The sequence below is a fragment of the Schistocerca cancellata genome, chromosome 7 (genome assembly GCF_023864275.1).
Source record: "Schistocerca cancellata isolate TAMUIC-IGC-003103 chromosome 7, iqSchCanc2.1, whole genome shotgun sequence".
Taxonomy (NCBI): domain Eukaryota; kingdom Metazoa; phylum Arthropoda; class Insecta; order Orthoptera; family Acrididae; genus Schistocerca; species Schistocerca cancellata.
This window is the reverse complement of record NC_064632.1, coordinates 186,155,021-186,171,887: the sequence shown is the minus strand read 5'-3', so window position 1 is coordinate 186,171,887 and position 16,867 is coordinate 186,155,021. Positions and strand designations below refer to the sequence as shown.

The 16,867-nt window shown below is 45.8% G+C and overlaps 1 protein-coding gene across 1 annotated transcript in view; it reads left to right on the top strand.

Moving 5' to 3' along the window:
- The window catches only part of LOC126091962 (death domain-associated protein 6-like), a 167,349-nt gene that overhangs the window by 41,115 nt on the left and 109,367 nt on the right, over positions 1–16,867 (top strand). The window contains exon 4 of the mRNA XM_049907311.1: positions 8,117–8,214. Coding sequence (XP_049763268.1) covers positions 8,117–8,214 — 98 coding nt within the window. The remainder of the gene's footprint in view (positions 1–8,116; positions 8,215–16,867) is intronic.

Sequence of the window (16,867 nt, the reverse complement as noted above, 5' to 3'; positions counted from 1 at the left end):
GCTCCTTGGGTTGATGCATGGCATGACACATGACAGCTACCTTTCTAGCACTGACTGCAGGGATAATCACTTCAGCCAGCACACATAGTCTCCACACTCTCAGATGCGAATCTTCCTGTCCACAGCATCTCATCTCATCTAGCATAATCTTCGAGCAAACACAATCTACAATTGCCTGATAAGCTTTCAAAAAGTCTCATCCGAGAATGACATCATGACTACACTCTTGTAAGACGATGAATTCTAAGGGCCTTCTATGGCCACTTATACCCACACCAATGATACATCTTCCTGTAGGTTTTACATGTTTCCCGTTAGTCACCTTCAGCAGAGATGTTTTGTTGTCGATGAATATGGTTTTCTGCAACTGGCGACGGTACTTCTCCGAAATGACTGAATATGATGCTCCAAGGTCCACAAGAGCTTGGGCTGGTCGGCCATCCAAGAAGATATCGACCTAGTTACTTATCATTTTTGTAGCGATCGATGGCGGAGAATTTTCTCTTTGGTGGCCTCACTTCCAAGGAAGGTTGCACCCTTTAGTTTTCCAGGTTGCAGCGGCTAGATGATCAGCTGGAGCTTCTGAACGGCGATGGAGACCTGGATAGGTGTGTTGGGGAGCATCGTCTCCAGCGGTCAGCTTGCAGCAATGGTGACCTACGTTGTCCTGCAGCCACATCTTCTTGTTCGTCTTCGTCGTCCTGGAGTTGGTGTCAGCTAAGATTGGTCTGCTGTCTTGTGGTGCGGGTGTCATCAAATATCTGCCACCTTTCTCGACAATAGTGCACCATATGTCCCGGTCGTCCACAGTGGAAACATACTGGTTGGTTATCCTGGGTCCTCCAGACATCCGTCTTCCTTGGTGCCCAAACAGGTTCCTCACATAACTTCACCTGGGACTTGACTTTTTCACTGTTTTAAAGGGAAATGAAGGACGAGAGATTGGGTTCAATGTATGTTTGACTTCCTCCCTTATGACCTCTTGAAGCGTCTTGGTTTTGTGCTCACCGTGCAATTCAAGTACCTTTTGAACTTCCTCTCTCACTATCTGACGAAGAACACTTGTGAAATCAGTTTCTTCCTCCAACACAGACATCGATACAACGTTTGGAAGCCATTCAAACTTCTTGCGTTTAATTCTTTTTTGATGCATTGTCTCGATATACTGGCACCATTTTATGAAGTCGTCTGCTGTCGAAATGTCCTTCATGAGTAGGGCTTGATACATGTCCTCAGCAACACCCTTCATGAGATGTGCAATCTTATCTTCCTCCTTCATTCTAGGATCCACTACTTTACACAGCGCCAAGACGTCTTGAATGTAGGATGTTGTACTTTCTCCTGGACGCTGTGCCCAGCACTTAAATTTATCTTCAGCCTTGCACTTCTATTGTTGTGTGTCTAAATACTTGCGCAATTCAGACTGGAATACTTCCCAGCTGAACTTCTCCTCATTGTTCTCATACCCTTGCTTGGCAGTGCCCTCAAAGTAGACAAATACGTTAGCCAAACACATAGTGGCATCCCATTTGTTAAATTTGGCTATACGCTCATATACCTTCAGCCATTTGTTTGGATCTTGGCCATCATCACCAGAGAACCTGGAAGGATGTCTCATGTGGTGGCACACAGTTGCTGTCATTGCAACGTTCTCTTCTTCTTCGATCTCCGATAGATTGCAATCTGTTGAATATGGCTCGAACTTGGGTTTCTCGTCACGTAAACGGCGGTTCTGTCATAGCCTGATGGGAGCCATTGTGTGGTCGATAGTGTGCGGAATCATAAGTTCCAGTACCCAGCGCCTCCACCAGAATAATGTCACATAGAAAAAGGTGTAATTGGACAAGTGATGAACACTAACTTCACTCAACGAAGGTTTATGCAGCACTTGCACATACAAGAGTGCGGAGTGAACTGACTCCGGCCCGAACACACACAGTATATATACAGTTACAGAACATTCCAGCACAATGATTCTTGACATTTGTGGATACTTCTAGAATGTACTCGAACTGAATATAGAAATTAAAATTTTACAGTCCAGATGAGTTTCGAACTCACGACCCTGCATGCAACAGTTTAGTATCATAACCAGTACACCTCTGTGCTACTTAGCTTCTTCTGCGACAATTTTATATATCAAACATATGACACTTATTGTGAAACCCAGTTCTATTTTTACAGTTACTATAATGTCCTTGTATCCCTAAGTTGATAAGAAACATTCATGTAGCAATCTTTTATGGATAAGTGTAGATAAATGAAAAAATAAAATAAAATAAATAAAAACCATAATCAGGTTTCTAACACTGGACGCGGAAGTGACAGACCGCAGTGATAGCCGCTAGGCCTCCATTTGGGTTGAGCATATCGCATGCTAAAAGACTTCTAAATTACATCAAAAATTTTGGTGATCTTTTCTCAGAAATGAATGAATATATACAGATAAACAGACACACATGTTCACTTATTTTGGCCCCTGTTCCGCTGAGGGAAGCTGATTGGAAGTTGGGTTATGGCACTGGTCATGTTCTCTTCATGAAATTGCCTTACTTAAATTGTGTGTCATCACCTTAATAAAATAATGGCAGATAGTGGAAGGAAACTGTGTCAAATTTTTTGGTTGACACTACAGCTGCATAACATGGAGCCTGGTAGTACTATAGAACCACATTCATAGTCGTGCAAACATCACTATCACTACATGTACATGTAGCACACAAAATGAGGTACAACAAATAATTACAGTGATAATAGCAGTAATAATAATAATAATAATAATAATAATAGTCTTTAAAAATATGATAATACTTTAAAACAACTATGGTGGCATTTTGATTGAAGTCAAAGTAATACTCAACTGTGTGAAAAGAATTTAGTGTGTTGTTCAGTGTTATTCCGGAGCCAGCAGCAGCAGCAATTTTATATGGAATGTAACATTCTACTCTCAGAATTACTAACTGATTACATTGTCATTCATATTAAATTCATTCACAGATTTTGAGAAGGTTTATGCAGTTACTGACCTATTTTCACATCATCAAAGCTCACATGGAAGACAGTATTAATCAAGTTTAGCCCCCTCTGCTTGAAGTGTTATATTTGATTAGATAAGGTAATTGGTTGTCTTTAGTTGTGGCGTTCATTACTGTTGTAACTATAAAATACCTACTGTTGGTGTAGGCTTTTCGTTATATTGATTATTTGGGAATGCCAACATTAACATTAAAGTTAATGTTTACTTTGTTTAGAATTAAAAGGAAGAGAGTTAAGTGTACTACATACAAAGTACTTAGCTCTGATTCTGCAGTTATCCATTGTTAGATCCAGGCACTCTCACCAGAGGCAGTTGACAGTAGATGGCACCTCAGCAGGATGGCACCTCAGCAGGAAGCCAGCAGATCCTTGTGGGCAAATGCCCTTTTGTATTTTATTGCACAGACTCTGGCCAACCTCTCTCATACATATTACCAGTCTGTAACATTCTGATTATGTTACACATGTCACACCATGACTCAAATGTTTTTGGGTTTTCATAACTGTGTTTCTTATTGTGTTTTGAGTTAGAACACAAGTGTCAATGAGAATAAGTTCTGTATTCAATTTCAGTGACTGTTTTATCATGTAATTTCTCCATGGTGGTGGTACTTTAGTCACTTCTACACCAGCAGCAACTTACTATGACCACTTTGGAAAAACTCGAGGCTATGTTGTCTGTTTAGGCTCCACTGTCTCAGGTGCATCTGCTGCTGTTTCTGCCTTATGTGAACCCTGCTGAAGATGGGAAGCTTATGAAAAATGGTTCCACAGGTACTTTGTTGCATTTAGGGTGACAATGATGATACTTGTAACGCATTGTTTTTGCCATGGATTCCTCCTCGCATGTATCTGTTGTCATGTTAGTTGGTCCCCCTTGCAGTAACTGTTTTCCCTTTCCTTTGATGAAATGTGTAATTTGTTGTCTTCCTGTCTTTGCAAGCACAGTCATGGAACTGCTACTCACATAGAGTTTTACCAGTGCCTCAAGCAGCCACATCAATCTTATTGGGTTTGGGCAGTGTAGCTACAGGATCTGATCCGCTTTATTGCTAAAACCTCAAAGAGTCCTATGCCAACTCCATGGTTCACAATGTGATCACCACCTTGCACCCAACTGGAATTTCATCAGAAGGCCCTTCAATGTGAAGATCTGTCCTTGGAAGTTTTCAACATTGCTCAATCCTTCGAGGTCTCCCATTCAGCGGGCCACCAAATGAAAGTGTGGGGGAACATTATGTCATTGATAGTGAACAACAACTGCACATAGCAACAGGCTCACCAAGCTAAGAGGGAGTCGATGCCATGCAAACCAGGAAATGTGGTCGCCCCAGACAAACACAGTGTGCATTGTATGATAAAGTGTCACAAGAAAGGCAACATTGCACCAGTTTGCCATTTTCAGCCTTCCTCTGAACCAATGGACATGAACAGTCATACTATCTCATTGTTACCTGCAGGTAAAGATAAGCCCTTTATCGAAATGTCTCTGGCGAACAAACCATTGTTGCTACAAATGGACACCAGAGTGGCTGTTTTGTTCCTCATATCTCAAATGTGTGCATGGCTGGGCTTCCCACAGTTGGCTCTCATCACATGCTGTCTGGTAAACTACAGTAAACAGCATAGTCCTGTTCTTGGTCTATTTGCTTGTTAGTGATCCCTGTACTGAGAATTAGTTTGGATTTGATGCATTTTTTGCTTTTGAATTTTCTATTACTGACTGTGCATCATGTGTCAGCTCACATTCATGATCAAGAGTTGGATTCATTGTGCTTTGAATTTTTGGACTTGTTTACTGAGATTTAGGGGTGTGTGAACAATTTAACAGCACATATCAAGCTTAAACCTTCAGCTCAGCTTTTTCTGGGCACAGCCTATACCTGCATCCTTATGAGAACAAGTTAAGTCTGTGCAAACAAGTTAAGTTTGAATAGATCTGCTGATAACGCTTGGCGTCATTCGACCTGTTTCAACAAGTGAATGGGCTACACTATTAGTTCTGGAGAAAAAACTGACTTTTGGCATCTTCGAAGGTACCATAAATACACAGTCTGTTATTGACCCTGTGCCTTGAACTGATAAGTTACTTGCAAAATTGGCTGAGGGCCAATTCTTTTCTAAAACTGACTTAGTTGAAGCCTTCCTGTAGGTTCCATTAGATAATACACCGAAACAGCTGCTTGTTGTGAACACGTCTTTTGGGCTTTATTACTATCAGTGTTTAATGTGTGGGGTGGCTAGTGCCCCGGTTGTATTTCACTGCTTTTTGAAGCGACTTACGGCTGATATTCCTTGCTGCGTCAGATACCTTGATGATATTGTCATCACTGGTGCTACATTACCTCTATTGTCTCTTTATGATTTTGCACAATGCAACTCAAGAACAAGTTATGCTCCACGCTTTGCCTTATGGCTTTCCAACCTGGTAAGTATTTAGTCTTGTCCACGGATGCATCCCAGTATGGGGTGGAAGCAGTTGTGGCTCATCATCATGCAAATGACTCTGAGAAAGCACTTTTGTGTCCAAAATGCTCATTGCAGCTCAACTGCATTATAGGAATTTTTAAAGAGAAGCCCTTGTGATTGTTTATGCCATACTTGTGGAAGATGCTCTTACATTCTTCTTCAGTTCTTACTGAACGGGGACAAAAACCTGCCAAACTCTTCCACAGTCAGCAGCTGTGAACACTGCTCCATCTCTTGTTGCTGGACAGATGTCCTGCAGTGCTACCACCATCATCATGGTGTGCACCTGGTACTCCAGTTTTGGCCTGACTGTTCAGATGACACATGCGTTGGCTTGCAGGCATTGTCCACAGGCAGTGCAGATATGGTGCACCTTGATTAGTGCCTTTGGTGTGCCACTCCAATCAGCTGAAGCCTCAAGGTGACCCACCTCACTAGCACCTCTTCCACCAGCATGGCCATATGCTGTGGGCAGCATACCACCCAGGCTGTGCCTGCCCACCATCCTGACGTGATCTTCCTTTGCACCCCTAGTGGCTCAGCCATACACAGGTGACATAGCTCAACCTCTTGTTGCTCTTGCAGTGCCTGCTCATGCAGGAAGGAGGGCTGCTGAGGCTTTATTTGCACACTTGCAGTTGCCTCCTTAGCTGCCGCAGGTGCCTCCTCCACTCATGCCTGCCTACCGCCCCCCGTACCATTGCCCCCTACACTACCTCTGCATGCTGCGGCACCCCCAACTCTTGAGTCCCCAGCTCTGCGTTTGTTGTCAACATGTCTGCAGTCTGTGAGGAGCTGGGTTCTTCTGCCTGCTCTCCAGGTGGGGGAGGAAAACACGTGGGTCTGTGCTCATGCCATTGCTACTCCTATTCATGAATTCATGTGGACCGGTAGCTGCTTGCACACAGGACAACCACATCTGACACTATGGTTGTGTCAACCATCAGAGTGTCACGGAGGAGCCAACATCTGGGCACTCTTCTCCCCCAAGGAGGGAGAGGTATAGTAACTCACACATTACTACATGTCTGCCACTATGGTTGCGGCAGATAGCATGTCTGCATAACACACCATTCAGCAGCTCCAGGCACTACCCCCAGAGACAGCCGACAGTGGACAATGCCTCATTCATCTGCAACAGGAACCAGCAGTCCCTGGCAGTCAAAAACCCTTTATATTGTCTTGCATCAGCTTTTTCCAGCATCTTTTGTACATACTACAAAAACTGCAATTTTCAGATTAGGTTATGCAAGTCACACCATAACTCAAATAGAAGTTGTTCGTTTTCCTTAAATACTTTTTTCTTATTGTGTTTGAAATTGGAACAACTTACACAATCTGAAGCACAGTGATAAATAAACTGACACACCTACAGTACACCACTTGCATGATCTGAATATTTTTGAAGCTGTTAACATCACCAGTAATATCTGGTGTAGGTTGTTTTTCCATAGATTTAAGCTAGTGATGGACCACTGTGTTCTGCTGCATTATTGATTGAGAGAACGGCCATTATATGTGTTGTTACCTTAGCTTCCCAAAACAGTCTTCTGAACTACAGTTCTTTGCCCTTACAGAGTGCAATTGACTATTAAGTATCTCTGACATACAACATACTGTCAACTTCTCCTAAGTGCAGTTCTCTCATAGTAAATGTCGACAGAAATTTACTCTGTGTTCTTATAGTTCATACTGCATATTCAGCTTTCTTTTTTTTAAAAAAAAAGTGACATCTAACAGCCTGGAATGCCTGTGAAAAAAGAAATTAAATCCATTTTTAAATATATTTGCAAGCTGGAATATGTAAGCCACTCACATAAGAAAGTTAACTTTTATTGAAATTGGTGGAATTAAATTTCTACAAGTAATTGTTGCGATCACTGTGTCTTGGCATCAATCTCCATTAGCCTGTGTCCTCCACGTGCCTCGGGGCACATCCCATCTCTTTGCACTTTTGCCCACCCCTTTTGTGCCTACCCCGACCCTAACTAGTTTCTTCCTTCCCTTGTTTTAATTTTCTATGTATGCAACTCATTATCCATGCTCTGTGTCTTCTTGCATTGTGTTCTCTACCATCTGAGCTAGGTAGTGCAGTTTCAACACATGGGCCTCGCATTCAGGAGGATGATGGCTCAAACCCATGTCTGGCTATCGATATTTAGGTTTTGCGTGATTTCTCGAAATTGCTCAAGGCAAATGCTGGGATGGTTCTTTTGAAAGGGCACTTCTGATTTCCTGCTCCAGCCTTCCATAGTCTGAGCTTGTGCTCCGTCTCTAATGACCTCGTTGTCAACGGGTACTCTACCATCTTTAAAATAGATTTCTCAGCAGTATCTTGGCGCCCTGCTTCTTCCCCTAACCCCCCTCCCCTTTTTCCCAGTGTTGATGCAACTTTTACAGTTCTGCTGCACTAGCTTCTCCTCCTCCTTCCCTGCTACACTGACATGGAACCCCCCCCCCCCCCCCTGCTATCTCTCTCTCTCTCTCTCTCTCTCTCTCTCTCTCTCTGTGTGTGTGTGTGTGTGTGTGTGTGTGTGTGTGTGTGTGTGTGGTCTACTGAAAATTGTTACAGCTCTGAAAATATTGCTACCATATTATTATTTTGTTTCAGGTATAAAGAGCGTGCAGTAGCAGTGTACAAAAAGCTGCAACAGTATGAATGTGGTTTCATACCAAAACTTCAGGAGAGAAGAGCAGTAACGTATACAGGTAGGCATTTACCACATTACCCTCCTGATCTATTACTTTATTTCTATGGCTACATACTGCAGAAGAGTGCATTCTGTAATCTACAGATTTGGCGAAAACTTTGTTTACTGTTCAGACTGTCTATTTCAACTTCTGCTGGCCATACAGTTCCATCATTTTGTGCTGTCTCAATGTGAATCGCCCCCAGGGGCTCAGCATTCATTTGCTGAGTACGGGCTTGGCGACCCCGGGGTCCTGAGCTGGGGACTGGTCAGTGCCGCCAGTCTCCTGTCACCGTAACCCCCGGACATGCTGCAGCGACCACCGTATGGCGCGGCGGTGGAATGTTGTGTGCTGCGGGGAATGGTAATCTTGGCTTGACCGCCTGGATTGCGAGGAAGGACAACCTCTATAAAAACCCCTCAATCTTCCGGTGTGCTCCGCGCCTATGAGATGCATGGCTGTTGGGGTGGAACAGTCGCAAGCGGGCAACCTCTGGGGCACCTGCCGCACCCCAGTTGTATCAGGCTTACTCAGGCACGCGGGGCTCTGTCTGAGCGGACCTTTAGTTCCCTAGCTGCTCGTGGGACCACAATGGACCCTTCGACCTCTACGTTTCCCCCTACCAGTGGATTGGGTTGGCCACTGGTAGGAAAACACACCCAATCGAAAAAGCGACTTCGTGCTGGGAGTCCTCCAGCGCCTGGTGTTGATCGAGATTTATCAGACTGTCGTAACAGAGCACATGCTGATAATCAGAATGTGTTTTTGATTATTAAACGGAAGGAGGGTAGCTTTGAGAGGGTTTCTCCCTTTTACATCCACAAGGGTCTTGAGGGGATTGCAGGAACACTTAAATCTGTGAAGCGACTTCGCAATGGGACTCTGTTAGTTGAGACTTCCAGTTCCCGTCAAGTCGCTTCTCTTCGGAAGGCAACCTGTCTCGGAGAGTACGCTATCGAGACCGAGCTCCACTCCACTCTGAACTATAGTAAGGGTGTTGTGACATGTAGGGACTTGGTGGATATCCCCACAGATGAGTTAAAATCTGAATGGGCTGATGACGGTATTGTTGACTTGCAGCATATTATGAAACGAGTCGATGGGAACCTAGTCAAATCCGACTCGTTTATTCTCACGTTCAGTTGCCCGAGACTCCCAGAGCATGTTAAAGCGGGGTTCCTACGTTTGCCAGTAAGGCCATATTTCCCCAACCCAATGCGCTGTTTTAAATGTCAGCGCTTTGGGCATACTACGTTGGGGTGCAATGGGATAGCCACTTGTGGTAAATGTGGTCAGCTTGCCCATGAAGGAGCCGATTGTTCATCGCCTGTGACGTGCGTGAATTGCTCTGGGAGTCACCCTGTCTGGAGCCGGGTCTGCCCCATCTATCTCGAAGAACGGAAGATACAGGAGATTAAAACATCTAAGCGCATCCCCTATGGTGAGGCCAAGAAGCTCTTTAAGGCCATGCAACCTCCTGTGTTTACAACATCTTTCGCTTCCGCTCTGAAGAAACCGGTACAAATGGCCACTGTTGCTACGCAAACGGAGGTTACTAGTGTTAGCACTAATACCTGCGTTTGCCAGTGCACTTGTGCTGCTGCGGTTGTTTTGCAACCTGCGGCTCTCCCTGCAACGTCGGACAAGGCTGTGGTTGCTGACATTGGGGTACTTCCTGCCTCTCCCCCTATGGCGCCTTATGCCCAGGCGAGTAAAGCTCCACCTGTTGACAAGGCTGTGCATTCTAAGCCCTCCAAGACAAAGCCGCCGAAGGTGAAGGTTTTGCCACCTGAGGAGACTAGTCAGGATCGGTCCGATGACGAGGCCATCGTACTGTCTGACATCTCCCGTGGGTCGTCATCGGAGCTGATGGACATTGATGTTGACCGGGGGCGATCTTCTCGCCCCAGGAATAAATCTCCGGCGGGTACGGGCTCTCCTCTGAAGCACAGAGGAAGGGTGAAAGTTCAGCCACCCTAATCACTGGCTCCCATATTACAGTGGAACCTGAATGGGTTCAGGACGCATGTGGCCGAATTACAACTCCTTATACGAGAGTGCCCTTTGTGCTTATGTCTCCAAGAGACACATTTTCGGGCCACTGATGCTCCTTCTTTACGGGATCATCGGAAAGATGATCTGACGGGGCAAAGGGCAAAGGGTGGTGTTGCGGTTTTTGTCCGTGACATGCACCCCTCATCTGAGCTCCCTCTCGTTACAGACTTGCAAGCAGTTGAAGTTGACCTACTTGTGGGTCGGAGGCTCACAGTCTGTTCGGTCTACTTACCTCCTCAGGATGTGATAGACTCTGAGGCTCTCACAGACCTTATTAGCCAACTCCCCCGCCCATTTCTTCTGCTGGGGGACTTCAATGCTCATCATGTCTTATGGGGCTCTCCGACTACTTGCCCCAGGGGTCGCATTCTGGAAAGCCTCATGATGTCTGAAGAACTGTGCATCCTCAACTCTGGTGACCCCACTCATTTCTGTACTGCTTCCGGGTCGTCATCGGCTATTGACCTTTCCTTTTGCTCTCCAGCACTCGCGGATTCTGCTCTGTGGGAGGTTGTTGCTGACCTCCATTCTAGTGACCACTTCCCCCTTTGGATTCGCCTCCTGGATGAGGCTGTGGCATTTTCAGTGCCGCCTCAGTGGCACCTCTGCAGAGCTGACTGGACGCTTTTCAGCCAACTGGCTGTTTTGGAACACCGTGCCAGCGTCCACGAATGGGTAGACCATGTTACAGCCGTGATCTCCCATGCTGCTGAATTGTCCATTCCACGGTCATCCGGTAATCCCAAGAGGCGTCCTGTCCCTTGGTGGACCACTGAGTGCCGCTCCGCCATCCGAGCCTGCCGTGCAGCTCTGCGCTGCTTCAAGTGCCGTCCCTCAGCTGACAATCTTGCGGCCTTTCGGGTGGCAAGGGCCAAAGCGCGGCGAGTGATTAAAGAGAGCAAACGACGGTCATGGCAATTGTTCTTGAACTCCATCTCCCGCTCCACTAATTCTACGAAAGTATGGGAAGCCATCAGGAGGATTTCTGGGAAACGCAGCCCCCTACCTGTCACGGCATTGCTGCATCAGGGATGTCTCCTCACGGCGCCGGGAGACATTGCCCAGACACTGGCCATGCATTTTGCGGAATCTACCGCCACAATTAACTGTGATCCAGATTTCTGCTGCTACCGAACTGCTATCGAGAGGGGTCACTTGGACTTGCGGTCTTCAAATTCTGAACCCTACAACTGCCCCTTCACAATGTGGGAACTGGATTCGGCGCTGTCTGTGGCTCATGATACTGCGCCTGGTCATGATCAAATCCAGTACAGCATGCTGCAGCACTTGTTGCTGCCATCCAAGGAAGTTCTCCTGAGTTGTTTTAATATGATATGGTTATCCGGCACATACCCTGACTCGTGGAGGGAGGCGGTTTTGATTCCTCTCCTCAAACCGGGGAAGGACCGAACGCATCCCAGCAGTTATCGAAGTATTGCTTTGACGAGCTGTGTCGGGAAGACGTTGGAACACATGGTCAACCGTTGCCTGGTTTGGCTGCTCGAGACCAGGCAGCTCCTTAGCCCCTCTCAGTGTGGCTTTCGGCGTTGTCGTTCCACTGTCGACAACTTGACCCTGCTTGAGGCGGCCATCCAGCAGGCCTTCCTACGTAACCAGCATTGTCTTGGTGTCTTCTTTGACATTCATAAGGCGTATGACACTACTTGGCGCCGCCATATCCTCAATCAACTCCATGAGTGGGGCTTTCGTCGCCGTCTCCCCATCTTCAATCGGTCCTTTCTTTCCCACCGCCTCTTTCGTTATAGGGTTGGTAATGTGCTATCTGATTTGTTTGTGCAGGAGAATGGTGTTCCTCAGGGAAGCGTTTTAAGTGTCACCCTCTTTGCCGTCGCCATTAACGGTATCACGTCCACTATCCGGAGTCCTGTCCAATGCTCCTTGTTTGTGGATGATTTTGCTGGTTTCTGTTCTTCCTCCACTCTTGTCACTGCTAGTCGGCAGTTGCAGCTTACGATACAGCGATTAGAGGCATAGACTGCGAAGACGGGTTTTACCTTTTCTGCAGAAAAATGTGTGTGTGTTCATTTTAATCGTTTTTGACGTCTTTTTACCTCCCGTGAATTGCGTCTGAGGGACACCATTCTTCCTTTTAGCGACACTGTGCGGTTCCTGGGCCTCACTTTTGATTCCAAGTTGTCGTGGTTGCCTCACCTTAAAGACCTCAAGGAGCGGGCCCTGAAGGCACTGAATATTTTGAAGTGTCTGAGCCATCGGTCCTGGGGAGCAGATCGGGCGCGTCTGCTGCAGTTCTATAGGGCTTTCGTCCAGTCGCGTCTTGACTATGGTTGCACCGTGTATGGGTCAGCAAGGCTTTCGTATCTGAAGATTCTTGATGCAGTACACCATGAGGGTATCAGGCTGGCCACTGGTGCCTTCCGTACCAGTCCCATCCCCAGCCTGTGTGCTGAGGCAGGGGAACCGCCGCTCGCCATCCGGCGGAAACTCCTCATGGTGCGACGGGTGTGTCAATTCCTTGCCTGTCGTACCTCCCCTGCGTACCCTACCGTTGCCCGACCGCCTATGGAACGTCTCTTTTCCAGTCGTCCCAGGGCAACGAGACCATTTGGGATTCGTGCCAAGCATTTGCTTGAGTCCCTTGGTGTGGAACGTGTGGCCCCCCAACGACAAGGTTTTACTTGCCTGCCTCCCTGGTTGCTCCAGAGGCCCAGCGTCCTTTTAGACTTGTCGGAGTACCGGAGGAGCTGCACTCCTGCGTTTGTTTTTATCTCCTTATTTTATGATATTTTAAACCAGCATCCCGACCATGTACCAGTATTTACGGATGGCTCTAAACAGGGGGACTCTGTCGGTTGTGCTGTTGTTTTCCCTGATCGAGTCAAGTTACGGCTTCCTGCGGCGTTTACCATCTTTGATGCCGAATTGTTTGCGATCTTGCGGGCATTGGAGCAGATGAGGTGTGTTCCCAGTCGTAAGTTCCTTGCTACACTTGTACCCAGCGGATACGGTCGTCCAGAACATCCATGATGCCCTCCTCCACCTGCAACGGCAGGGGAAGGGGGTGTCCTTCTGCTGGGTGCCGGGGCACGTGGGTATTGAGGGAAACGAACTGGCGGATGTGGCTGCCAAAGATGCATGTTCCCTCCCTCACGTTGTTGAATGTGCCGTCCCCCTCCATGGTGTTACCTCCCTCCTGCGTTTTCGTGTTATGCGTCAGTGGGAAGAGGAGTGGCTGGCAGTCGGTGACGACAAGCTGCGTCTGGTCAAGGCTACCACGCGGCCATGGCGTACGTCCTACCAGTCATGCAGGCGGGATGAGGTTCTCCTCACTCGCCTCCGCATCGGGCACAGTCCCTTCACGCATGGTTTTTGACTCCGGCGGGAGGACCCCCCAATCTGCAGTTCTTGTGGTGTCCAGATTACTGTCCGCCACATTTTACTTGACTGTCTTTTATTCTCTGACCAGAGGGAGGTGGTTTCCTTGCCACCGGATTTGCCCTCTATTTTACAAGATGACGCAACGACTGTAGTTAAGGTCTTACGGTTTTGTGTCCTGTCCAATTTGTTGCCTCGGATTTTAGGGAGAGGGTTTTAATGTACTGCTGGGTGACTGGCTCACCCAGGTTTTAGGTAAGAGGTCAGCCAGTCACGATTACCTCCTTGTTTCCCTTCGGTTTCTGTTCTCTTTTCCTTGTGTTTCCCTTCCTTTTTAGTGTGTCCCTTCTCCTCTCGTTTTGCCTCTATGTGGGAGGATTTGGGACTGCGTCAGGTCTGTGTGTTTTAGCCGTTCTCCTTGTTCGCTGTTTGTCTTAGTCCCTTCACTGCATGTGTTCCTGTTTTTATGCGTTTGGGCACTGATGACCACGCTGTTTAGCGCCCGTAAACTTTAAACACACACACACTCAATGTGAATCTTCCAGAATTAGCCTATAGATGAAGAAAATATACCAGTATACAGTGGAGAAGAAACAGGCTGGTAATAAGCCCAGAGAAGGGCACGGGACATTGAATCAAGCAAAATTTTCCTAATAACCATAGGTTGCATATCCACCATTGTAGAACTCCAGCCATAAAGTTACTGCCAATCAGTTACAAGTACATGGAACTCTCTCCAGTAAGCAAACATACTGGGTGTCGAGGTGTGTGGCTTTGTTTGAGTAACAATGGGATCGCACTTGCTCGTAATTAGTGATTTTGTCCAAATTTATGATGTACACAGGGCTTTGCCAGAAGCAAAAGTGACAGAGGTAGGAACTCCAGATGGACAGGCATTTAGAAAAAATACTGTTATTAGTGAGGTTCAGGCAAAGCATGAGCCATATTTTTGCCTGGACACCAGGCAGCAATTGATGCAGTAGAAAGAGTGCAGAATGGTAATCCGAGGGTCATGAGATCAGATACGGACGGAGAATTTTTTTTAAAGTACTTACACTGCAAATAAACTGAGATAATGTTCAATATATTGTATTTGATGTGATGAAATCCCATGTGTAGGAGAATAGATTTCTTGTGGTAATTGACTCGTGGGGAGGACGAACAATTCACAATTATACAATGAGATTTTTCAATATGTAGGATGATTGACACTGTAGGGTTACATGCTGACTAGGCAAACGACATTTCTCACTCCCTATTTATGACAAGGAAAGATGATCTTGACAAAATAGTAAAGTGGTATTAGGTAGGGAAAAGTCATGAAACATGTGCTGTGCGCAGTCGTTTTGTTTCATGTTTGTGCAGAGTGGAATGGAGAGGTATGTGGGTCAAGTAATTGGCAAATGCTGAGTAAATATCTTCACCTACTGTGGGTGTGGCCTTTCATGTTTTGAAGTCACAACTTGGCAGTGTCTTGACTGTCAAGGAGTAGACACCCTCTCCAAGAATGAAAAAAGCAGTGAACAAAAGAAGTTCTAAAATGAAATGTCACTTCAAGGCACATGTTATAATTAATTTATATTGTATCTGCTCCAAGGTACAAAGTAATCATCATTTTTCCTTTCACCAATAACTGCTGGAAAGGAGAAGGCACACATATGGTTCTACAGAGATACTGCTTTGCAGGACCTGCACATAAAAAAGATAATTAACAGTGACTGAGGTGCATTAAAGGTTAATTAACACATAGTACTTTGGGTGACATATCAATTGTGAATATTCTGATTCAGCTTCAGACACGAATAGGTGCAAGAAATATTTCATCATCATGCAGTATTAAAGTGATTGTTGCCCAAAATACACTATACCATTGCAACTCTGCAATGTCCAATTTTAACATTAGCTAAAGAATTTGGTTAAGAAGTTTCAAAACTGCTGTTACCTAATCAAGAGTGAAAAATAAATCACATTTAGAAAAGACTGCATCAAAATACATGTCATTGTATTTATTATTGCCAATATTTGGTGAAATGATGTGTTACATGTGGTTTCCTGCCAAAATGTGTGATGAAAGAGAACCTTTTATGAATGTAAACCAAATATGCTTGGGAACAGTGTGTGCGTGTGTGTGTGTGTGTGTGGGGGGGGGGGGGGGGGGGGGGGGGGGGAAGGGTAGATTCCAGTATAGGGAATTTACACCACAACCCTTTTATTACCATACTGTACTCTTTTTCACTGCACTAACTGCTGCTTGGAAATTGTGCTAACATAAATTACCAGTGCCTCACCTAAGCTGCACCAACCAAAAATGCTATATTTTGTAAACGCTTGGCCATCTGGAGCTCTTGCTTCTGTTGCTTTAATATCTGATCAGTTGGTGATGACAAGTAGTTGCAGTCCCTTATAAGCTTTACTCCTTAGAATAAAAGTTCACCCATGCCCTCTGTACTTCAATAAGAATTGAAACATGTGACCTTTAGATTTAAGTATTAATAACGTGTTACCTTAGAGTGCCACTTGCTGACTGCCTTACTGCAGTACTGCTTCTGCAGTACTGCTTGTTATCTTAACAGATTAATGGCATTATGGTCCTTTAATTGGTTAAAGGTCAAGCTTTACCCAATAAAGATCACAGAGAATTTGTGACACATTGTATCTAAAACCAGTAATATGTGTAACACAGATTGAAACAAGTAATAAATGTCTATTAAAAGGATTTTTACAGAATTCAGCTTTTAGTGATGTTTGATGCATGGCTCAGTAGCTGAGGTCCTACACGCTAACTAACTTAACAAAGTGAAAGAGATCATAAGAAGTTCAGTATCTAACAATTTAAGTCTGGCTCTGATTGTGAATATCACATACACACTCGACGTTGACTGTTTCACAATAACTTGTATATAGCATCCAGCTGTTATGGCAGCAACTGATGCTCTGCGTTGGTTGGTGGTAACTGTAGCTGTCGATGAACCCTAAATGCTAGCAACTGGTGAACTGATACAGGAACTGCAAGTGGCCGAGTGTGTGTGGTGTGTCTCCATTTATCCATGACCAGCAGAATGGTGTTCATCTGCCCTCTGTTTTGCAGAAAAGGAAAGTAGTTCCAGGTGTCACTGTCCTCTGTGGCAGCTGACATTACTATATTCACATTGACTGGATTATTTGAATACCGCCCGCATCTCGTGGTCGTGCGGTAGCGTTCTCGCTTCCCACGCCCGGGTTCCCGGGTTCGATTCCCGGCGGGGTCAGGGATTTTCTCTGC